Below are 25,326 nucleotides of genomic sequence, written 5' to 3' on the forward strand. Positions count from 1 at the left end.
CTCTCTCTCTCCATCTCTCTCTCTCACCAGCGTGCCAGTGTAACGGCCACAGTCAGTGTGTGAATCAGTCAGTGTATATGACTCTCTCCATCTCTCTCTCTCTCCAGCGTGCCAGTGTAACGGCCACAGTCAGTGTGTGAATCAGTCAGTGTGTGAGAAGTGTGAGGACCTGACAACAGGACGCCACTGTGAGAGCTGCATCTCTGGTTACTATGGAGACCCCACCAACGGGGGCAGCTGCCAACGTGAGTCACTAGGGATGAACATGGGTTAAAGGTCAGGGGTTAGAGGTCATTGTTGTTGGGGACACCTCACATCTCCATCAGCCCACTGGGAATGCATGGTGTAAAATATCATTATATTCCTGTTCAGATTCTCTTCCTGGGGTCCATTAACTACAGCACGTTGTCATGTCGTTGACTGTCATTAAAAATTAAGACTGTATATTATCAAATCAATTCTATATGTGTAATTGAATTACGCGATTAAACTAATCATGTAACTTTAATTAACTAGGCAGTCGGGGGCACCACGGGAACATGTTGTTTATAGAGTTTCAGTTCCCTAATATAACTCTTCAGATATTTAAATAACTTATCGATTAGTCTTGTATAAATGTTCTATTTTTTACCTCATCAGTCTCATTACGGAACGTCGCAAACCCTTAGATATCTGCACGAACCCTAGCATAGAATCATGAATCAATTACATAATTACATAAACACACACACTAATAGGTCATACATTGGTTACTACGTGATACAAAGAAAAAGTCCCTAGCGGACGAAACCGATATGCCGGCTTGGTAGACAAAGGGAAGGGGGTGGGGACTGCTCAAGAGCAAGAAACTCATAGAGGATAACTACACTCTTAGAGGATAACTACACTCTTAGAGGATAACTACACTCTTAGAGGATAACTACACTCATAGAGGATAACTACACTCATAGAGGATAACTACACTCATAGAGGATAACTACACTCATAGAGGATAACTACACTCATAGAGGATAACTACACTCATAGAGGATAACTACAGTCATAGATGATAACTACACACAGAGGATAACTACACTCTTAGAGGATAACTACACTCTTAGAGGATAACTACACTCTTAGAGGATAACTACACTCTTAGAGGATAACTACACTCTTAGAGGATAACTACACTCATAGAGGATAACTACACTCATAGAGGATAACTACACTCTTAGAGGATAACTACACTCTTAGAGGATAACTACACTCTTAGAGGATAACTACACTCATAGAGGATAACTACACTCATAGAGGATAACTACACTCATAGAGGATAACTACACTCTTAGAGGATAACTACACTCTTAGAGGATAACTACACTCTTAGAGGATAACTACACTCTTAGAGGATAACTACACTCTTAGAGGATAACTACACTCTTAGAGGATAACTACACTCTTAGAGGATAACTACACTCTTAGAGGATAACTCTTAGAGGATAACTCTTAGAGGATAACTCTTAGAGGATAACTACACTCTTAGAGGATAACTACACTCTTAGAGGATAACTACACTCTTAGAGGATAACTACACACATAGAGGATAACTACACTCTTAGAGGATAACTACAGTCATAGAGGATAACTCTTAGAGGATAACTACACTCTTAGAGGATAACTACACTCTTAGAGGATAACTACACTCTTAGAGGATAACTACACTCATAGAGGATAACTACACTCATAGAGGATAACTACACTCATAGAGGATAACTACACTCATAGATGATAACTACACTCTTAGAGGATAACTACACTCTTAGAGGATAACTACAGTCATAGAGGATAACTACACTCTTAGAGGATAACTACACTCTTAGAGGATAACTACACTCTTAGAGGATAACTACACTCATAGAGGATAACTACACTCATAGAGGATAACTACACTCTTAGAGGATAACTACACTCTTAGAGGATAACTACACTCTTAGAGGATAACTACACTCTTAGAGGATAACTACACTCTTAGAGGATAACTACACTCTTAGAGGATAACTACACTCTTAGAGGATAACTACACTCATAGATGATAACTACACTCTTAGAGGATAACTACACTCTTAGAGGATAACTACACTCTTAGAGGATAACTACACTCTTAGAGGATAACTACACTCTTAGAGGATAACTACACTCTTAGAGGATAACTACACTCTTAGAGGATAACTACACTCTTAGAGGATAACTACACTCTTAGAAAGTGCTAACCCTTTGAACATGAACAACCGCTCATTCGAAAATAAATTGCAATTTACATATTTACGAGTGTCTGCCTTTGTTGTCCCTCTCTGCGATTGCCGGTCCGTCTGCTGGATAGTCAGACAACAGAGAGCCTCTGGTTTGTTCATCAGAGATCAAAGTCGTAGGTTGTTAGAATGGATACTTCAGAGTAGAGATCTACTGATCATGATGTGTAGTTATTATAGGACTATTTCTCTCTCTACCATTTTGTTTTTCATTTTCCTTTGACTATTGGATATTCTTATTGTATTGCCAGCTTAATCTGGGCAGTTGATAGGCTTGAAGTCATAAACAGAGCTGTGCTTGAAGCACTGCGAAGAGCTGCTGGCCAACGCAGGAAAGTGAATGGTTACGAGCCTTTACTGTATTGTGTGTAATTGGGGGAGAAAAAAATCTATTTAATCTGTTTTGAATTCAGGCTGTAACACAACAAAATGTGGAATAATTGAAAGGGTATGACAGCTTTCTGAAGGCACTGTATGCATGCTGAAAGTCAGTATTTAACTTGTTCTTTGAAAAATAGCATTGTATTATTTTTATAAGAATATAACAATTTAAAAAAAAATTCTCCATCAGTTTTTCTAAGAACAGGCAACAGGCTGATTGTTCATCTGTAGCTGCCTTCCATGCCTGTGGACTAACACACTCCCCTAGGCTTAGATTAAAGACCTCCCCTAGGCTTAGATGAACCTTTTACGGGGGCAGCCCGACACCGGTACACTTATGACAACATCCAGCTCAAAGTGCAGAGCGCGAAATTCAAAATCTATTTTTTTTTAATATTTAACTTTCACACATTAACAAGTCCAAGACACCAGATGAAAGGTGCACATCTTGTGAATCAAGCCAACATGTCCGATTTTTTAAATGTTTTACAGGGAAGACAAAATATGTAAATCTATTAGCTAACCACGTTAGCAAATGCCACCACTTTTCTAACTCCATCAGTTTCTTACTCCATCAGGTGCTATCACAAATTCGACCAAATAAAGATATATATAGCCACTAACCAAGAAACAAATTCATCAGATGACAGTCTGATAACATATTTATTGTATAGCATATGTTTTGTTCGAAAAATTTGCATATTTCATGTATAAACCATAGTTTACATTTCAGCTACAATCCGAAATTGCACCGAAAGCAGACATAATATTTACAGACACCAACGTCAAATAGCTAATTACTCATCATAAAACATTTCTGAAAAATACATAGTCTGCAGCAATTGAAAGACAGGCATCTTGTGATTCCAAACAATATTTCCGATTTATTAAATGTTTTACAGCGAAAACAAAATGTATCGCTATATTAGCGTAGCTACAATAGACAGAAATAATTGGGCGCCCACGGCCAGTTCACATGCACGACAGATATATGAAATAACATCATAAAATGGGTCTTACTTTTGCTGATCTTTCATCAGAATGTTGAAGAACGTGTCCTCTGTCCAGATGAGTCGTTGTTTCGATTCAGAATGGCAAATTTCCCTCTTCAATTAGCATTGGCACTAGCCGAGTGGCATAAATTTCTCCAACGTAAACACAGTCAGAGGACGGAACACGGCAAAACTCCCGAATAAAGTTTCAATAATCTGATTAAACTATATTGAAAAAACATACATTACGATGATATGGTCACATGTATCAAAAAATATTAGAGCCGGAGACGTTAGCCGTTCGTTACCAAGGCAAAACAGAAGTCAATCCCACTTCCTTCAGAGTACCGGAAGTGGACGGTCACGTCAAAGAAATAGTTTTTTTCCCACCACAGACCAAGAGGAGCACAAAAATTTATTCTCTGACATCCTCTTTACACCAATAGGAAGGCGTATAGAGTGTCAGCAGACTCCTAAGTGTTAAGACCATGTATAGGCATCAAGTTGAAAAGAGCATCGATTTCTGACATTTCACTTCCTGGTCAGGAAAAGTGCTGCAGAAGGACTTCTGTTTCACTCAGAGAAATAATTCCAACTCTTTTAGAAACTAGAAAGTGTTTTCTATCCAAAAAGAATAATAATATTCATATTGTACGAGCAAGATTTGAGTAGGAGGCCGTTTGAAATGTGCACGATTTCACTGGCTACTCAACACTTTGCCTTGCAGCCATAAGAAGTTAAAGACCTCCCCTAGGCTTAGATTAAAGACTTCCCCTAGGCTTAGATTAAAGACCTCCCCTAGGCTTAGATTAAAGACCTCCCCTAGGCTTAGATTAAAGACCTCCCCTAGGCTTAGATTAAAGACCTCCCCTAGGCTTAGATTAAAGACTTAGGGGGTGGCAATACAGTCTGCTACCATTCTCTATAGTTTACCATCTAGGTTGTCTATACCTGGTGGTAATACAGTCTGCTACCATTCTCTATAGTTTACCATCTAGGTTGTCTATACCTGTTGGTAATACAGTCTGCTACCATTCTCAATAGTTTACCATCTAGTTTGTCTGTACTTGGTGGCTCATCATTATTGATGGATAACAATAGTTTTTCCACCTCTCCCACACTAACTTGCCCAAATTGAAAACAGCAATCCTTCTCTTTCATTATTAGATCCCCAATACACAAATATGATGGTTCACTGTTCAATGTTGTTATTTCACTTCTGTTTGTCCACTTCACCAGTGAAATAGTCATTTAAATTATTGGCTATATCAAAATGTTTGGTTTCAAATGACCCATCAACTTCAATGAACGATTGAGATCAATTGGATTTTCTGCCCATAATAACACTTAAGGTGTTCCAAGTCTTTGTCCACTGTTTTTATGTAATTTGTCTTGTTTTGGTAATATACTTCATTTTTTTGTGTGTTAAGTTTAGTATAAAAATATCTCAATTGAGAGTATGTCGACCAATCAACTGAGCTGCCGGATTTGTTTACCACCTTTTTTGTACCAATGTTTCAAATGATCTTCATACCAGTTAGTTAGTTAACACGAGAACCACCTTTCAGTTCTCACAGTTAACACGAGAACCGCCTTTCAGTTCTCACAGTTAGTTAACACGAGAACCGCCTTTCAGTTCTCACAGTTAGTTAACACGAGAACCGCCTTTCAGTTCTCACAGTTAGTTAACACGAGAACCGCCTTTCAGTTCTCAGATAGTTAACACGAGAACCGCCTTTCAGTTCTCACAGTTAGTTAACACGAGAACCACCTTTCAGTTCTCACAGTTAACACGAGAACCGCCTTTCAGTTCTCAGATAGTTAACACGAGAACCGCCTTTCAGTTCTCACAGTTAGTTAACACGAGAACCACCTTTCAGTTCTCACAGTTAACACGAGAACCGCCTTTCAGTTCTCAGATAGTTAACACGAGAACCGCCTTTCAGTTCTCACAGTTTCTTAACATGAGAACCGCCTTTCAGTTCTCACAGTTTACATTCAAATGCAACATACGTCTAGTTTCCTGAAACGAGTCACTTTTGACAACTGATAGGCCTGATATTGTGACTCATCAGATTATTGTCAATTTAATCTTCATAGACTTACTCCTATTATGTGTGAAATTTCGTTTCGGTGTAGTTTCTAACTTGGATAGAGTCAAAGATATGCTTTGCAAGATGACACAAGGCAAGACCCAGATGCAGACACAGGAGGCAGATGGTTGGAGTCTTACAATATTTATTAATCCAATAGGGTAAGGCAAGAGAATGGTCGTGGACAGGCAAAAGGGTCAAAACCAGTTCAGAGTCCAAAAGGTACCGAAGGGCAGGCAGAATCAAGGTCAGGACAGGCAGGATGATCAGGCAGGCGGGAAAGTAGTCCAGAGTCAGGCAGGGGTCAAAACCGGGAGGACTATCAAAAGAGAATAGCAAAAGGAGTATGGGAAAAACACGCTGGTTGACTTGACTAAACATACATGACGAACTGGCACAGAGAGACAGGAAACACAGAGATAAATACACTGGGGAAAATAAGCGACACCTGGAGGGGGTGGAGACAATCACAAGGAACAGGTGAAACAGATCAGTGAGCGTGACACTGCATTATTCTAAAGGCCTACTGCAACACATTATGTTTTCATTTCCCTTACACTAACGTTGATTAGTCATAGAGTTATAGTACATTAAAGTGTCTCATGACAGCTTATTTTTACAAAGTAAAACGTAAAAGGCATCATCCTGCAAGGCGTGCGGTCAAAGTATTTGTTGCTGATAAATAGGCACAATACAAACTCATCATTACCCGATTGTCTTTCTAAATGAAATCAACCTCTTCACCCTCCTTATCATTCAGTTAGGCCTCATTTAAATGTCAACCGTTTCATTCAATTGTGAAGTAATGTGCACAATTATTGCCCATTCCTTCATTCAGTGATGAGAGACACATTAGCGCCTGGCTGGGTACCAACGTCCTACGGCACATTGTCTTGCCGGATTAAGTTGGGAATAGGTTTGAATAAAACAAACGGTTAAAATGCTCTAAATACTTCTCTGTTTGTGATTTCAAAATTCTGACAAATGAGCAGCGTAAAAATACAAACATTTAGGAAAAGTAGCTTATTAAATTTCTTTGGCAGATTTTTTAATTTTTTAATTACAAAATCAAACGTCAGTGGCTGTTGGCCTGCGGCCGTTCCAGTGGTAACAGGTGCTTGTCAACAATTGTCAAGAATAATTTTACAAAATACCCCAGTGCTGTAGCTGGATTCTCCTCCTTATACACATCAGAACAACATACTGTACAGGTTTTACACATTCAACAAAAGAGTCCTGAGAAAACATGTATGATCTCGTATAAATAACTTTAGGCCCTGCCTTTGGTAATTTGGCTTTCCTTGTTATTGTCAGTGTAACTGTTCATTCTATAATGACCCATGATTGTTATAATAATGTGATAATGTTGATATATTAATGTGATAATGTTGTGTTACAGCGTGTCAGTTACATTAATGTGATAATGTTGATATATTAATGTGATAATGTTGTGTTACAGCGTGTCAGTTACATTAATGTGATAATGTTGTTATATTAATGTGATAATGTTGATATATTAATGTGATAATGTTGTATTACAGCGTGTAAGTGTAACGGCCATGCCGGTATATGTAACACTAACAACGGGAAGTGTTTCTGCACCACCAAGGGGATCAAAGGAGACCGCTGTCACCTGTAAGTACACTACAGTACATATTACACACTTAGTACAAACATATAGGACTACAGTACACTACAGTACACTACAGTACATATTACACACTTAGTACATACATATAGGACTACAGTACACTAGAGTACACTACAGTACATATTACACACTTAGTACATACATATAGGACTACAGTACACTACAGTACATATTACACACTTAGTACATACATATTGCATACTTAGTACGTAGTACAAAGCAGTAAGTCTGTTTCACTGCATACAGTTCAGACCACTATCACCTGTATAACTAACTAACTCAGTACAGTTCAGACCACTATCACCTGTATAACTAACTAACTCAGTACAGTTCAGACCACTATCACCTGTATAACTAACTAACTCAGTACAGTTCAGACCACTATCACCTGTATAACTAACTAACTCAGTACAGTTCAGACCACTATCACCTGTATAACTAACTAACTCAGTACAGTTCAGACCACTATCACCTGTATAACTAACTAACTCAGTACAGTTCAGACCACTATCACCTGTATAACTAACTAACTCAGTACAGTTCAGACCACTATCACCTGTATAACTAACTAACTCAGTACAGTTCAGACCACTATCACCTGTATAACTAACTAACTCAGTACAGTTCAGACCACTATCACCTGTATAACTAACTAACTCAGTACAGTTCAGACCACTATCACCTGTATAACTAACTAACTCAGTACAGTTCAGACCACTATCACCTGTGTGACTGACTCAGTACATGTCGTCCTACTTATTCTTCTCATTCTATGTCTTTCCTTTTATTTCTCTCTCACTCTTTTCTGTCATTATGTTCCTACTCCGCTGTGTAGTCATTGACTGCATGGTTTCATAGTCAGTTAAGTCACAGAAGGGATCATTTAAGTTATCGATTTACCCTTCACGTTGTTGTTTCAAAATTTTAATCCCTCTCCTCTTTTATTCCCTTTCATCCGCTTTCCCTCAGGTGCGAAGTGGAGAACCGTTACCAAGGAAACCCTCTGAAAGGAACGTGTTACTGTAAGTGGAACTCTAGTCTACCTTCAGAGTAGGACATCGCGCCGAGTCCTTCAGAGTAGGACATCGCGCCGAGTCTTTCAGAGTAGAACATCGCGCCGAGTCCTTCAGAGTAGGACATCGCGCCGAGTCCTTCAGAGTAGGACATCGCGCCGAGTCCTTCAGAGTAGGACATCGCGCCGAGTCCTTCAGAGTAGGACATCGCGCCGAGTCCTTCAGAGTAGAACATCGCACGGAGGATGGGAGAAGTGGAGTTCTTTTTCTGTTAGGTTATTCTAAAATGTAGTTAAAAAAGTATTAAAAAAATCTCATACATTTTTGCTAATTTCTACAACAATTAAACCTGATATCAAATTTACATAAGTATTCAGACCCTTTACTCAGTACTTTGTTAAAGCACCTTTGGCAGCAATTACAGCCTCGAGTCTTCTTCGGTATGTCACTACAAGCTTGGCCCACCTGTATTTGGTGTCTACCATTTTTCTCTGCAGATCCTCTCAAGCTCTGTCACGTTAGATCGGGAGCGTCGCTGCACAGCTATTTTCAGGTCTCTCCAGAGATTTATGATTGGGTTCAAGTCCAGGTGCTGGCTGGTCCACTCAAGGACATTCAGAGACTTGTCCCGAAGCCAGTCCTGCATTGTTTTGGCTGTGTGCTTAGGGTCATTGTCCTGTTGGAAGGTGAACCTTCACCCCAGTCTGAGGTCCTGAGCGCTCTGGAGCAGGTTTTCATCAAGGATCTCTCTGTACTTTGCTCAGTTCATCTTTGCCTCAAGCCTGACTAGTCTCCCAGTCCCTGTCGCTGAAAAACATCCCCACAGCATGATGCTGCCACCACCATGCTTCACCGTAGGGATGGTGCCATGTGTCCTCCAGATGTAACGCTTGGCGTTCAGGACAAAGAGTTCAATCTTGCTTTCATCAGGCCAGAGAATCTTGTTTCTCATGGTCTGAGAGTCTTTAGGTGCCTTATGGAAAACTCCAAGTGGGCTGTCATGTGCCTTTTACTGAGGAGTGGCTTCAGTCTGGCCACTCTAACCATAAAGGCCTGATTGGTGGAGTGCTGCAGAGATGGTTGTCCTTCTTGAAGGTTATCCCATCTCCTCAGAGCAACTCTAGAGCTCTGTTAGAGTGACCATCGGGTTCTTGGTCACCTCCCTGACCAAGGCTCTTCTTCCCCGATTGCTCAGTTTAGCCGGACGGCCAGCTCTGGGGAGGGTCTTAGTGGTTCCAAACTTCTTCCATTTAAGAATGATGGAGGCCACTGTGTTCTTGGGGACATTCAATGCTGCAGAAATGTTTTGGTACCTTTTCCCCAGATCTGTTCCTCGACACAATCCTGTCTCAGAGCTCTAAGGACAATTCCTTCGACCTCATGACTTGGTTTTTGCTCTGACATGCACTGTAAACTGTGGGACCTTTTATATAGACAGATATGTGCCTTTCCAAATCATGTCCAGTCACTTGAATTTACCACAGGTGGACTCCAATCAAGATGTAGAAACAGGATGCACCCGACCTCAATTTTGAGTCTCATAGCAAAGGGTCTGAATATTTATGTAAATAAGGTATTTCTGTTTTTTATATTTTATAAAAAACGTGTTTTTGCTCTGTCATTATGGGGTATTGTGTGTAGATGGCTGAGGATTATTTATTTATTTCATCCATTTTAGAATAAGGCTGTAACGTAACAAAATCTGGACAAGGTCAAGTGGTCAGAATACTTTCCGAAGGCACTGTATGTTGTAATATATTATATATATATATATACTGTATGTTGTAATATATTATATATATATATATATACTGTATGTTGTAATATATTATATACAGTGGGGAGAACAAGTATTTGATACACTGCCGATTTTGCAGGTTTTCCTACTTACAAAGCATGTAGAGGTCTGTCATTTTTATCATAGGTACACTTCAACTGTGAGAGACGGAATCTAAAACAAAAATCCAGAAAATCACATTGTATGATTTTTAAGTAATTAATTAGCATTTTATTGCATGACATAAGTATTTGATACATCAGAAAAGCAGAACTTAATATTTAGTACAGAAACCTTTGTTTGCAATTACAGAGATCATACGTTTCCTGTAGTTCTTGACCAGGTTTGCATACACTGCAGCAGGGATTTTGGCCCACTCCTCCATACAGACCTTCTCCAGATCCTTCAGGTTTCGGGGCTGTCGCTGGGCAATACGGACTTTCAGCTCCCTCCAAAGATTTTCTATTGGGTTCAGGTCTGGAGACTGGCTAGGCCACTCCGGGACCTTGAGATGCTTCTTACGGAGCCACTCCTTAGTTGCCCTGGCTGTGTGTTGCGGGTCGTTGTCATGCTGGAAGACCCAGCCACGACCCATCTTCAATGCTCTTACTGAGGGAAGGAGGTTGTTGGCCAAGATCTCGCGATACATGGCCCCATCCATCCTCCCCTCAATACGGTGCAGTCGTCCTGTCCCCTTTGCAGAAAAGCATCCCCAAAGAATGATGTTTCCACCTCCATGCTTCACGATTGGGATGGTGTTCTTGGGGCTGTACTCATCCTTCTTCTTCCTCCAAACACGGCGAGTGGAGTTTAGACCAAAAAGCTCTATTTTTGTCTCATCAGACCACATGACCTTCACCCATTCCTCCTCTGGATCATCCAGATGGTCATTGGCAAACTTCAGACGGGCCTGGACATGCGCTGGCTTGAGCAGGGGGACCTTGCGTGCGCTGCAGTATTTTAATCCATGACGGCGTAATGTGTTACTAATGGTTTTCTTTGAGACTGTGGTCCCAGCTCTCTTCAGGTCATTGACCAGGTCCTGCCGTGTAGTTCTGGGCTGATCCCTCACCTTCCTCATGATCATTGATGCCCCACGAGGTGAGATCTTGCATGGAGCCCCAGACCGAGGGTGATTGACCGTCATCTTGAACTTCTTCCATTTTCTAATAATTGCGCCAACAGTTGTTGCCTTCTCACCAAGCTGCTTGCCTATTGTCCTGTAGCCCATCCCAGCCTTGTCCAGGTCTACAATTTTATCCCTGATGTCCTTACACAGCTTTCTGGTCTTGGCCATTGTGGAGAGGTTGGAGTCTGTTTGATTGAGTGTGTGGACAGGTGTCTTTTATACAGGTAATGAGTTCAAACAGGTGCAGTTAATACAGGTAATGAGTGGAGAACAGGAGGGCTTCTTAAAGTAAAACTAACAGGTCTGTGAGAGCCGGAATTCTTACTGGTTGGTAGGTGATCAAATACTTATGTCATGCAATAAAATGCAAATTAATTACTTAAAAATCATACAATGTGATTTTCTGGATTTTTGTTTTAGATTCCGCCTCTCACAGTTGAAGTGTACCTATGATAAAAATTACAGACCTCTACATGCTTTGTAAGTAGGAAAACCTGCAAAATCGGCAGTGTATCAAATACTTGTTCTCCCCACTGTATATATATACTGTATGTTGTAATATATTATATATATATATATATATACTGTATGTGAAAACAGCACGTTTCTATGATCTGTAGTTACAAGATGTGAAGGTCTTAAACAATGCTTCTCTATGACATCACAGGGTCAGATTAAAAGTCAGGAAGTGACTTTTCAAAACCTGCAACTAGTTTCTCATCAGAGGAAGGGTATTTTCATCCAGCTCACATCACCGCGAATCTCATAGTGTTTGAAATTCGGCGGATAAAACTTTGATATTTTTTCCTACAAAACTACAAATTAGTGGATTCGGCTATTTCAGCCACACCCGTTACCGACTGGTGTATAACATCGAGCACATAGCCATGCAACCTCCATAGACAAGCATTTGCAGTAGAATGGCCTTACTGAGGAGCTCAGTGACTTTCATCGTGGCACCATCATAGGATGCCACCTTTCCAACAAGTCAGTTCGTAAAATTTCTGCCCTGCTAGAGCTGTTATTGTGAGGTGGGAATCATCTAGGAGCAACAACGGCTCAGCCCCGAAGTGGTAGGCCACACAAGCTCACAGAACGGGAGTGCTGAAGGGCATAACGCATGAAAATTGTCTGTCCTCGGTTACAACACTCATTACCGAGTTCCAAGCAACATCAGCACAATAACTGTTTGTCGGGAGCTTCACGAAGTGGGTTTCCATGGCCGAGCAGCCGCACACAAGCCTAAGATCACCATGCGCAATGCCAAGCGTCGGCTGGAGTGGTGTAAAGCTCGCCGCCATTGGACTCTGGAGCAGTGGAAACACGTTCTCTAGAGTAATGAATGACATTTTAGACGATTCTGTGCTTCCAACAGTTTGGGGAAGGCTCTTTCCTGTTTCAGCATGACAATGCCCCCGTGCACAAAGCGAGGTTTTCAGAGATCGGTGTGGAAAAACTTGACTGGCCTGCACAGAGCCCTGACCTCAACCCCATCGAACACATTTGGGATGAATTGGAACGCTGACGGCGAGCCAGGCCTAATCGCCCAACATCAGTGCCCGACCTCACTAATGCTCTTGTGGGTGAATGGAAGCAAGTCTCTTCCGCAATGTTCCAACATCTAGTGGAAAGCCTTCCCAGAAGAGTGGAGGCTGTTACAGCAGCAATGTTCCAACATCTAGTGGAAAGCCTTCCCAGAAGAGTGGAGGCTGTTATAGCAGCAATGTTCCAACATCTAGTGGAAAGCCTTCCCAGAAGAGTGGAGGCTGTTATAGCAGCAAAGGGGGGGACCAGCTCCATATTAAAGACCATGATTTTGGAATGAAATTTTAGGCCGCAGGTGTCCACATACTGTTGGCCATGTAGTGTGTGTAGACTGGTTTGGTGCTGTAGATAATGAATATGAGTTTGAATAGTGGCGGAGTTACCCTTTAACAGCAATCATCCACAACCACGTACCTTCAGTAAGTTGATGTTGAAAGGGACATGCTGTAGAGTGTTGGGCCAGTAACGATTAGCGCGTTGGACCAGTAACGATTAGCGCGTTGGGCCAGTAACGATTAGCGCGTTGGGCCAGTAACGATTAGCGCGTTGGGCCAGTAACGATTAGCGCGTTGGGCCAGTAACGATTAGCGCGTTGGGCCAGTAACGATTAGCGCGTTGGGCCAGTAACGATTAGCGCGTTGGACCAGTAACGATTAGCGTGTTGGGCCAGTAACGATTAGCGCGTTGGACCAGTAACGATTAGCGCGTTGGACCAGTAACGATTAGCGCGTTGGGCCAGTAACGATTAGCGCGTTGGGCCAGTAACGATTAGCGCGTTGGGCCAGTAACGATTAGCGCGTTGGGCCAGTAACGATTAGCGCGTTGGACCAGTAACTCAAAGGTCACTGGTTCCAATCCCGAGCCAACAAGGTGAAAAATATTTTGATGTGTCCTTGAGCAAGGCATTTAACCCTAATGGCTCCTGTAAGTCGCTCTGGATACGAGCATCTGCTACATAACTGAAAATACTATGAAGAGGAGAGTGGACCGCTGCTCTAACATGTAGCTGTGTTTCTGTTCTAACATGTAGCTGGGTTTATCTCTAACATGTAGCTGTGTTTATCTCTAACATGTAGCTGTGTTTATCTCTAACATGTAGCTGTGTTTCTGTTCTAACATGTAGCTGGGTTTATCTCTAACATGTAGCTGGGTTTATCTCTAACATGTAGCTGGGTTTATCTCTAACATGAAGCTGTGTTTATCTCCCTGCCAGACACCCTGCTGATAGACTACCAGTTCACCTTCAGTCTGTCTCAGGAGGACGACCGCTACTACACCTCCATCAACTTTGTAGCCACACCCGAGGAGGTAGGACCACACCCATACTGCTGGGGTTAGAGGTCAGGGGTCAGGCCATGGAAGTAGGGTTTAGGGTTAAGGTCAGATCATTTATCTCCTCATCCCTCTCTCCTCCGCAGCAGAATCGTGATCTGGTTGTTTTCATTAACGCCTCCAAGAACTTCAACCTCAACATCACCTGGGCCGCCAGCTTCACAGGTAACACACCTACACACACCTTCACAGGTAACATACCTAAATACACCTTCACAAGTAACACACCTAAATACACCTTCACAGGTAACACACCTACACACACATTCACAGGTAACACACCTTAATACACCTTCACAAGTAATACACCTTAAGACACCTTCACAGGTCCCACACCTTACCACACCTTCACAGGTAACACATTGACACACTTTTACAGGTAACACCTTTATACATTAAGGGTTACACTCCTTCACAGGTAACACACCTTTATACACCTTAACAGGTTACACTCCTTCACAGGTAACATAATTTTATACATCTTCACAGGTTACAGTCCTTCACAGGTAACACACCTTTATACATATTCACAGGTAACACACCTTTATACATCTTCACAGGTAGCACACCTTTATACATCTTCACAGGTAGCACACACACCTCCTTGGACAGTAGTGTTCTTGGTGTTGTGTGTGTAAAAGGGTTAACACACTTTTAATCATGTATTTTATTAATAATTTAGATTTATTTTGCTTCATAAAAACATGTAATGTGTTCTGTCCACATACTGCAACATGTCATGTGTTCTGCCCACATACTGCAACATGTCATGTGTTCTGCCCACATACTGCAACATGTCATGTGTTCTGTCCACATACTGCAACATGTCATGTGTTCTGTCCACATACTGCAACATGTCATGTGTTCTGTCCACATACTGCAACATGTCATGTGTTCTGCCCACATACTGCAACATGTCATGTGTTCTGTCCACATACTGCAGCATGTAATGTGTTCTGTCCACATACTGCAACACGTAATGTGTTCTGTCCACATACTGCAACACGTAATGTGTTCTGTCCACATACTGCAACACGTAATGTGTTCTGTCCACATACTGCAACATGTTCAATCTCATTCCAAACTTCTACTAGTGAGTGATTGAGGTGGGTTTCTCTCAACCTTGGTGTGATGTGTTGATGATATGTCCAGTGGAAAAACGTGTTCTTTCTCTCCCCCCCCCCCCCCCTCCACCCAAAGCAGGTACTCAGACAGGCGAGGAGATCCCCATTGTCTCCAGGAGCAACATCAAGGAGTTTAAAGACAGTTTCTCCAACGAGAACTTTGACTTCCGCAACAACCCAAACATCACCTTCTTCGTCTATGTCAGCAACTTCACCTGGCCCATCAAGATACAGGTGACATGACACAACCCACCCCCAACCCCAACCCCACCGATGTGTGGGGGTGTAGAGTGATGCTCCAGCAGCTAACTGCTAGATGTGTGGGGGTGTAGAGTGATGCTCCAGCAGCTAACTGCTAGATGTGTGGGGGTGTAGAGTGATGCTCCAGCAGCTAACTGCTAGATGTGTGGGGGTGTAGAGTGATGCTGGAGCAGCTATCTGCTAGATGTGTGGGGGTGTAGAGTGATGCTCCAGCAGCTAACTGCTAGATGTGTGGGGGTGTAGAGTGATGCTCCAGCAGCTAACTGCTAGATGTGTGGGGGTGTAGAGTGATGCTGGAGCAGCTAACTGCTAGATGTGTGGGGGTGTAGAGTGATGCTCCAGCAGCTAACTGCTAGATGTGTGGGGGTGTAGAGTGATGCTCCAGCAGCTATCTGTTAGATGTGTGGGGGTGTAGAGTGATGCTCCAGCAGCTAACTGCTCGATGTGTGGAGGTGTAGAGTGATGCTGGAGCAGCTAACTGCTAGATGTGTGGGGGTGTAGAGTGATGCTCCAGCAGCTAACTGCTAGATGTGTGGGGGTGTAGAGTGATGCTCCAGCAGCTATCTGTTAGATGTGTGGGGGTGTAGAGTGATGCTCCAGCAGCTATCTGTTAGATGTGTGGGGGTGTAGAGTGATGCTCCAGCAGCTAACTGCTAGATGTGTGGGGGTGTAGAGTGATGCTGGAGCAGCTAACTGCTAGATGTGTGGGGGTGTAGAGTGATGCTGGAGCAGCTAACTGCTAGATGTGTGGGGGTGTAGAGTGATGCTCCAGCAGCTAACTGCTAGATGTGTGGGGGTGTAGAGTGATGCTGGAGCAGCTAACTGCTAGATGTGTGGGGGTGTAGAGTGATGCTCCAGCAGCTAACTGCTAGATGTGTGGGGGTGTAGAGTGATGCTCCAGCAGCTATCTGTTAGATGTGTGGGGGTGTAGAGTGATGCTCCAGCAGCTAACTGCTCGATGTGTGGAGGTGTAGAGTGATGCTGGAGCAGCTAACTGCTAGATGTGTGGGGGTGTAGAGTGATGCTCCAGCAGCTAACTGCTAGATGTGTGGGGGTGTAGAGTGATGCTCCAGCAGCTATCTGTTAGATGTGTGGGGGTGTAGAGTGATGCTCCAGCAGCTATCTGTTAGATGTGTGGGGGTGTAGAGTGATGCTCCAGCAGCTAACTGCTAGATGTGTGGGGGTGTAGAGTGATGCTCCAGCAGCTAACTGCTAGATGTGTGGGGGTGTAGAGTGATGCTGGAGCAGCTAACTGCTAGATGTGTGGGGGTGTAGAGTGATGCTCCAGCAGCTAACTGCTAGATGTGTGGGGGTGTAGAGTGATGCTCCAGCAGCTATCTGTTAGATGTGTGGGGGTGTAGAGTGATGCTCCAGCAGCTAACTGCTAGATGTGTGGGGGTGTAGAGTGATGCTGGAGCAGCTAACTGCTAGATGTGTGGGGGTGTAGAGTGATGCTCCAGCAGCTAACTGCTAGATGTGTGGGGGTGTAGAGTGATGCTCCAGCAGCTAACTGCTAGATGTGTGGGGGTGTAGAGTGATGCTAGAGCAGCTAACTGCTAGATGTGTGGGGGTGTAGAGTGATGCTGGAGCAGCTAACTGCTAGATGTGTGGGGGTGTAGAGTGATGCTCCAGCAGCTAACAGCTAGATGTGTGGGGGTGTAGAGTGATGCTGGAGCAGCTAACTGCTAGATGTGTGGGGGTGTAGAGTGATGCTCCAGCAGCTAACTGCTAGATGTGTGGGGGTGTAGAGTGATGCTGGAGCAGCTAACTGCTAGATGTGTGGGGGTGTAGAGTGATGCTGGAGCAGCTAACTGCTAGATGTGTGGGGGTGTAGAGTGATGCTCCAGCAGCTAACTGCTAGATGTGTGGGGGTGTAGAGTGATGCTCCAGCAGCTAACTGCTAGATGTGTGGGGGTGTAGAGTGATGCTCCAGCAGCTAACAGCTAGATGTGTGGGGGTGTAGAGTGATGCTCCAGCAGCTAACTGCTAGATGTGTGGGGGTGTAGAGTGATGCTCCAGCAGCTAACTGCTAGATGTGTGGGGGTGTAGAGTGATGCTGGAGCAGCTATCTGCTAGATGTGTGGGGGTGTAGAGTGATGCTCCAGCAGCTAACTGCTAGATGTGTGGGGTTGTAGAGTGATGCTCCAGCAGCTAACTGCTAGATGTGTGGGGGTGTAGAGTGATGCTCCAGCAGCTAACTGCTAGATGTGTGGGGGTGTAGAGTGATGCTGGAGCAGCTAACTGCTAGATGTGTGGGGGTGTAGAGTGATGCTCCAGCAGCTAACTGCTAGATGTGTGGGGGTGTAGAGTGATGCTCCAGCAGCTAACAGCTAGATGTGTGGGGGTGTAGAGTGATGCTGGAGCAGCTAACTGCTAGATGTGTGGGGGTGTAGAGTGATGCTCCAGCAGCTAACTGCTAGATGTGTGGGGTTGTAGAGTGATGCTGGAGCAGCTAACTGCTAGATGTGTGGGGGTGTAGAGTGATGCTGGAGCAGCTAACTGCTAGATGTGTGGGGGTGTAGAGTGATGCTCCAGCAGCTAACTGCTAGATGTGTGGGGGTGTAGAGTGATGCTTCAGCAGCTAACTGCTAGATGTGTGGGGGTGTAGAGTGATGCTCCAGCAGCTAACAGCTAGATGTGTGGGGGTGTAGAGTGATGCTGGAGCAGCTAACTGCTAGATGTGTGGGGGTGTAGAGTGATGCTTCAGCAGCTAACTGCTAGATGTGTGGGGGTGTAGAGTGATGCTGGAGCAGCTAACTGCTAGATGTGTGGGGGTGTAGAGTGATGCTCCAGCAGCTAACTGCTAGATGTGTGGGGGTGTAGAGTGATGCTCCAGCAGCTAACTGCTAGATGTGTGGGGGTGTAGAGTGATGCTGGAGCAGCTATCTGCTAGATGTGTGGGGGTGTAGAGTGATGCTCCAGCAGCTAACTGCTAGATGTGTGGGGGTGTAGAGTGATGCTCCAGCAGCTAACTGCTAGATGTGTGGGGGTGTAGAGTGATGCTCCAGCAGCTAACAGCTAGATGTGTGGGGGTGTAGAGTGATGCTCCAGCAGCTAACTGCTAGATGTGTGGGGGTGTAGAGTGATGCTCCAGCAGCTAACTGCTAGATGTGTGGGGGTGTAGAGTGATGCTGGAGCAGCTATCTGCTAGATGTGTGGGGGTGTAGAGTGATGCTCCAGCAGCTAACTGCTAGATGTGTGGGGGTGTAGAGTGATGCTCCAGCAGCTAACAGCTAGATGTGTGGGGGTGTAGAGTGATGCTCCAGCAGCTAACTGCTAGATGTGTGGGGGTGTAGAGTGATGCTCCAGCAGCTAACTGCTAGATGTGTGGGGGTGTAGAGTGATGCTCCAGCAGCTAACTGCTAGATGTGTGGGGGTGTAGAGTGATGCTCCAGCAGCTAACTGCTAGATGTGTGGGGGTGTAGAGTGATGCTCCAGCAGCTAACTGCTAGATGTGTGGGGGTGTAGAGTGATGCTCCAGCAGCTATCTGCTAGATGTGTGGGGGTGTAGAGTGATGCTGGAGCAGCTATCTGCTAGATGTGTGGGGGTGTAGAGTGATGCTGGAGCAGCTAACTGCTAGATGTGTGGGGGTGTAGAGTGATGCTCCAGCAGCTAACTGCTAGATGTGTGGGGGTGTAGAGTGATGCTCCAGCAGCTAACTGCTAGATGTGTGGGGGTGTAGGGTGATGCTGGAGCAGCTAACTGCTAGATGTGTGGGGGTGTAGAGTGATGCTCCAGCAGCTAACTGCTAGATGTGTGGGGGTGTAGGGTGATGCTGGAGCAGCTAACTGCTAGATGTGTGGGGGTGTAGAGTGATGCTCCAGCAGCTAACTGCTAGATGTGTGGGGGTGTAGAGTGATGCTGGAGCAGCTAACTGCTAGATGTGTGGGGGTGTAGAGTGATGCTCCAGCAGCTAACTGCTAGATGTGTGGGGGTGTAGGGTGATGCTGGAGCAGCTAACTGCTAGATGTGTGGGGGTGTAGAGTGATGCTCCAGCAGCTAACTGCTAGATGTGTGGGGGTGTAGAGTGATGCTGGAGCAGCTATCTGCTAGATGTGTGGGGGTGTAGAGTGATGCTCCAGCAGCTAACTGCTAGATGTGTGGGGGTGTAGAGTGATGCTCCAGCAGCTAACTGCTAGATGTGTGGGGGTGTAGAGTGATGCTCCAGCAGCTAACTGCTAGATGTGTGGGGGTGTAGAGCACTTAAAAAGTTTGCGGTCACTTTGAAATGCCCTTGTTTTTAAAAGAAAAGCAAATGTTTTGTCCAATAAAATATCATCAAATTGATCATAAATACAGTGTAGACATTGTTAATGTTGTAAATGACTATTGTAGCTGGAAATGGCAGATTTTTTGGTGAATATCTACATAGGTGTACAGAGGTCCATTATCAGCAACCATCACTCCTGTGTTCCAATGGCACGTTGTGTCAGCTAATCCAAGTTTATAACTTTAAAAGGCTAATTGATCATTAGAAAACCCTTTTGCAATGATGTTAGCACAGCTGAAAACTGTTCTGGTTAAAGAAGGAATAAAACGGGCCTTCTTTAGACTAGTTGAGTATCTGGAGCATCAGCATTTGTGGGTTCGATTACAGGCTCAAAATGGCCAGAAACTAAGTACTTTCTTCTGAAACTCGTCAGTCTGTTCTTGTTCTGAGAAAAAATGGCTATTCCATGCAAGAAATTGCCAAGAAACTGAAGATCTTGTACAACGCTGTGTACTACTCCCTTCACAGAACAGAGCAAACTGGCCCTAACCAGAATAGAAAGAGTGGGAGGCCCCGGTGCACAACTGAGCAAGAGGACAAGTACATTAGTGTCTAGTTTGAGAAACAGACGCCTCACAAGTCCTCAACTGGCAGCTTCATTAAATAGTACCCGCAAAACACCAGTCTCAACCTCAACAGTGAAGAGGCGACTCCGGGATGCTGGCCTTCTAGGCAGAGTTCCTCTGTCCAGTGTCTGTGTTCTTTTTCCTAGTCTGAGATATGGCCTTTTCCTTGCAACTCTGCCTAGGAGGCCAGCATCCCGGAGTCGCCTCTTCACTGTTGACGTTGAGACTGGTGTTTTGAAAGTACTATTTAATGAGGCTGCCAAAAAATGTGCTTTTCTTTCAAAAACCAGGACATTTCTAAGTGAACCCAAACTTTTGAACGTAGTGTATTTTGAACCGTTATTTAACAAGTCAGTTAAGAACAAATTCTTATCTATAATGACGGCCAAACCCTCCCCTAACCCGGACGACGCTGGGCAAATTGTGCGTCGCCCCATGAGACTTCCGATCACAGCTGGTTGTGATACAGCCCGGGATTGAACCAGGGTCTGTAGTGATGCCTCTAGCACTGAGATTCAGTGCCTTAGACCGCTGTGATACAGCCTGGAATCAAACCAGGGTCTGTAGTGATACCTCTAGCACTGAGATGCAGTGCCTTAGACCGCTGTGATACAGCCTGGAATCTAACCAGGGTCTGTAGTGATACCTCTAGCACTGAGATGCAGTGCCTTAGACCGCTGTGATACAGCCCGTGATTGAACCAGGGTCTGTAGTGATGCCTCTAGCACTGAGATGCAGTGCCTTAGACCACTGTGATACAGCCCGTGATTGAACCAGGGTCTGTAGTGATGCAGTGCCTTAGACCGCTGTGATACAGCCCGTGATTGAACCAGGGTCTGTAGTGATGCAGTGCCTTAGACCGCTGTGATACAGTCCGGGATTGAACCAGGGTCTATAGTGATGCCTCTAGCACCGAGATGCAGTGCCTTAGACCGCTGTGATAGGTGCGCTATGGCACTTCAGTCAACAAATTGCTTTGGATTTTATTTTTATGCTTTGCCCGTTTCATTGGCTGCTGGTAAATAGATAAATGGTTCTTTTAAAAACAGCTTGAATGTGTCTGACTTCATGAATTATTCAACATCAGTGGACAAGGTTGTTCTGGCTCTGAGGACAAGGTTGTTCTGGCTCTGAGGACAAGGTTGTTCTGGCTCTGAGGACCATAATGTCCCAATCCTCTCCAACCTGGCATGGTATAATTTCATACAGAATCTTTTCTTAATTTATATACTCATCAAAGCTGATCAGGCCCGGTCTTGGCCGATATGCCGCCCTCGGCGAGATAAAGAAAATCCCTGCAAAGTACAATAGTAGCCTGGGCTATATAGTGTCGGCCCACAATGCACTTTTATGAATGGCCATGTGGTAGCCTAACATTTGTATAACAGAAAAGGTACCATTATTAATCACTGTAATTTGGTTATATTAATTTCTGTTAATGCATGTATTAATTAGTCATTTCTGTTAATGCATGTATTAATTAGTCATTTCTGTTAATGCATGTATTAATTAGTCATTTCTGTTAATGCATGTATTAATTAGTCATTTCTGTTAATGCATGTATTAATTAGTCATTTCTGTTAATGCATGTATTAATTAGTCATTTCTGTTAATGCATGTATTAATTAGTCATTTCTGTTAATGCATGTATTAATTAGTCATTTCTGTTAATGCATGTATTAATTAGTCATTTCTGTTAATGCATGTATTAATTAGTCATTTCTGTTAATGCATATATTAATTAGTCATTTCTGTTACATTATGTCTCTCCTGTCATGATATAATCTGGTAAAAGGCCTGTTTTCAGTATTTTAGGCTACATTATGTCTCTCCTGTCATGATTTAATCTGGTAAAAGGCCTGTTTTCAGTATTTTAGGCTACATTATGTCTCTCCTGTCATGATTTAATCTGGTAAAAGGCCTGTTTTCAGTATTTTAGGCTACATTATGTCTCTCCTGTCATGATTTAATCTGGTAAAAGGCCTGTTTTCAGTATTTTAGGCTACATTATGTCTCTCCTGTCATGATGTAATCTGGTAAAGGCCTGTTTTCAGTATTTTAGGCTACATTATGTCTTTCCTGTCCTGATTTAATCTGGTAAAGGCCTGTTTTCAGTAGTTTAGGCTACATTATGTCTCTCCTGTCATGATTTAATCTGCTAAAGCCCTGTTTTTAGTATTTTAGGCTACATTATGTCTCTCCTGTCATGGTGTAGTCTGGTAAAGGCCTGTTTTCAGTAGGCTACTTTATTTCCCTCATCACAGCGTCCTCTGTTTGAAGAACATATGTCAAGGCCCTTCTCCCCCGATTGGTCAGTTTGGCTGGGTGAGCAGCTCTAGGAAGAGTCTTGGTGGTTCCAAACTTCTTCCATTTCAGAATGATGGAGGCCACTGTGTTCTTGGGGACCTTCACTGCTACAGAAATGTTTTGGTACCCTTCCCCAGATCTGTGCCTCGACACAATCCTGTCTCAGAACTCAACGGACAATTCCTTGGACCTCATGGCTTGGTTTTTACTCTGACATGTACTGTCAACTGTAGGACCTTATATAGACAGGTGTGTGCCTTTCCAAATCATGTCCAATCAATTGAATTTACCACAGGTGGACTCCAATCAAGTTGTAGAAACATCTCAAGGATGATCAATGGAAACAGGATGCACCTGAGCTCAATTTCGAGTCTCATAGCAAAGGGTCTGAATACTTATGTAAATGAGGAATCTGTTTTTTGTGCTTTGTATCTTTGTGTGTACAGTGCAGTATATCTATCTGTGTGTGTGTGTGTACAGTGCAGTATATCTATGTGTGTGTGTGTGTGTACAGTGCAGTATATCTATCTGTGTGTGTGTGTGTACAGTGCAGTATATCTATCTGTGTGTGTGTGTACAGTGCAGTATATATATCTGTGTGTGTACAGTGCAGTATATCTATCTGTGTGTGTGTGTGTACAGTGCAGTATATATATCTGTGTGTGTGTGTGTACAGTGCAGTATATATATCTGTGTGTGTGTGTGTACAGTGCAGTATATATATCTGTGTGTGTGTGTGTACAGTGCAGTATATATATCTGTGTGTGTGTGTACAGTGCAGTATATCTATCTGTGTGTGTGTGTGTACAGTGCAGTATATATATCTGTGTGTGTGTGTGTGTACAGTGCAGTATATATATCTGTGTGTGTGTGTACAGTGCAGTATATCTATCTGTGTGTGTGTGTACAGTGCAGTATATCTATCTGTGTGTGTGTGTGTGTACAGTGCAGTATATATATCTGTGTGTGTGTGTGTGTACAGTGCAGTATATATATCTGTGTGTGTGTGTACAGTGCAGTATATCTATCTGTCTGTGTGTACAGTGCAGTATATATATCTGTGTGTGTGTGTGTACAGTGCAGTATATATATCTGTGTGTGTGTGTACAGTGCAGTATATCTATCTGTCTGTGTGTACAGTGCAGTATATATATCTGTGTGTGTGTGTGTACAGTGCAGTATATATATATCTGTGTGTGTGTGTGTACAGTGCAGTATATATATCTGTCTGTGTGTACAGTGCAGTATATATATCTGTGTGTGTGTGTGTACAGTGCAGTATATATATCTGTGTGTGTGTGTGTACAGTGCAGTATATATATCTGTGTGTGTGTGTACAGTGCAGTATATATATCTGTGTGTGTGTGTGTACAGTGCAGTATATATATCTGTGTCTGTGTGTACAGTGCAGTATATATATCTGTGTGTGTGTGTGTGTACAGTGCAGTATATATATATGTGTGTGTGTGTGTACAGTGCAGTATATATATCTGTGTCTGTGTGTACAGTGCAGTATATATATCTGTGTGTGTGTGTGTACAGTGCAGTATATATATCGTGTGTGTGTGTCAGTGCAGTAGTGTGTGTGTGTACAGTGCAGTATATATATCTCGTGTGTGTGTGTACAGTGCAGTATATATATCTGTGTGTGTGTGTACAGTGCAGTATATATATCTGTGTCTGTGTGTACAGTGCAGTATATATATCTGTGTGTGTGTGTGTACAGTGCAGTATATCTATCTGTGTGTGTGTGTACAGTGCAGTATATATATCTGTGTCTGTGTGTGTACAGTGCAGTATATATATCTGTGTGTGTGTGTGTACAGTGCAGTATATCTATCTGTGTGTGTGTGTACAGTGCAGTATATATATCTGTGTCTGTGTGTGTACAGTGCAGTATATATATCTGTGTGTGTGTGTGTGTACAGTGCAGTATATATATCTGTGTGTTTGTGTGTACAGTGCAGTATATATATCTGTGTGTGTGTGTACAGTGCAGTATATATATCTGTGTGTGTGTGTACAGTGCAGTATATCTATCTGTGTGTGTGTGTGTACAGTGCAGTATATATATCTGTGTCTGTGTGTACAGTGCAGTATATATATCTGTGTGTGTGTGTGTACAGTGCAGTATATCTATCTGTGTGTGTGTGTACAGTGCAGTATATATATCTGTGTGTGTGTGTGTACAGTGCAGTATATATATCTGTGTGTGTGTGTGTACAGTGCAGTATATCTATCTGTGTGTGTGTGTACAGTGCAGTATATATATCTGTGTCTGTGTGTGTACAGTGCAGTATATCTATCTGTGTGTGTGTGTACAGTGCAGTATATATATCTGTGTCTGTGTGTACAGTGCAGTATATATATCTGTGTCTGTGTGTACAGTGCAGTATATATATCTGTGTGTGTGTGTGTACAGTGCAGTATATATATCTGTGTCTGTGTGTACAGTGCAGTATATATATCTGTGTGTGTGTGTGTACAGTGCAGTATATATATCTGTGTGTGTACAGTGCAGTATATCTATCTGTGTGTGTGTGTGTACAGTGCAGTATATCTATCTGTGTGTGTGTGTGTACAGTGCAGTATATAT

The 25,326-nt window shown here is 43.3% G+C and overlaps 1 protein-coding gene across 5 annotated transcripts in view; it reads left to right on the forward strand.

Moving 5' to 3' along the window:
- Positions 1-25,326, forward strand: part of LOC139554034 (attractin-like) — a 233,635-nt gene that overhangs the window by 134,950 nt on the left and 73,359 nt on the right. For 2 of the 5 annotated variants that reach the window (XM_071366930.1, XM_071366934.1), the window contains exons 19-24: positions 108-245; positions 7,296-7,389; positions 8,375-8,427; positions 14,083-14,177; positions 14,288-14,366; positions 15,402-15,559. In XM_071366930.1, coding sequence (XP_071223031.1) covers positions 108-245; positions 7,296-7,389; positions 8,375-8,427; positions 14,083-14,177; positions 14,288-14,366; positions 15,402-15,559 — 617 coding nt within the window. The remainder of the gene's footprint in view (positions 1-107; positions 246-7,295; positions 7,390-8,374; positions 8,428-14,082; positions 14,178-14,287; positions 14,367-15,401; positions 15,560-25,326) is intronic. The other 3 variants (XM_071366931.1, XM_071366932.1, XM_071366933.1) reach the window with 3 other exon arrangements.

This window comes from Salvelinus alpinus, chromosome 25 (assembly GCF_045679555.1).
Source record: "Salvelinus alpinus chromosome 25, SLU_Salpinus.1, whole genome shotgun sequence".
Classification (NCBI taxonomy): Eukaryota; Metazoa; Chordata; class Actinopteri; order Salmoniformes; family Salmonidae; genus Salvelinus; species Salvelinus alpinus.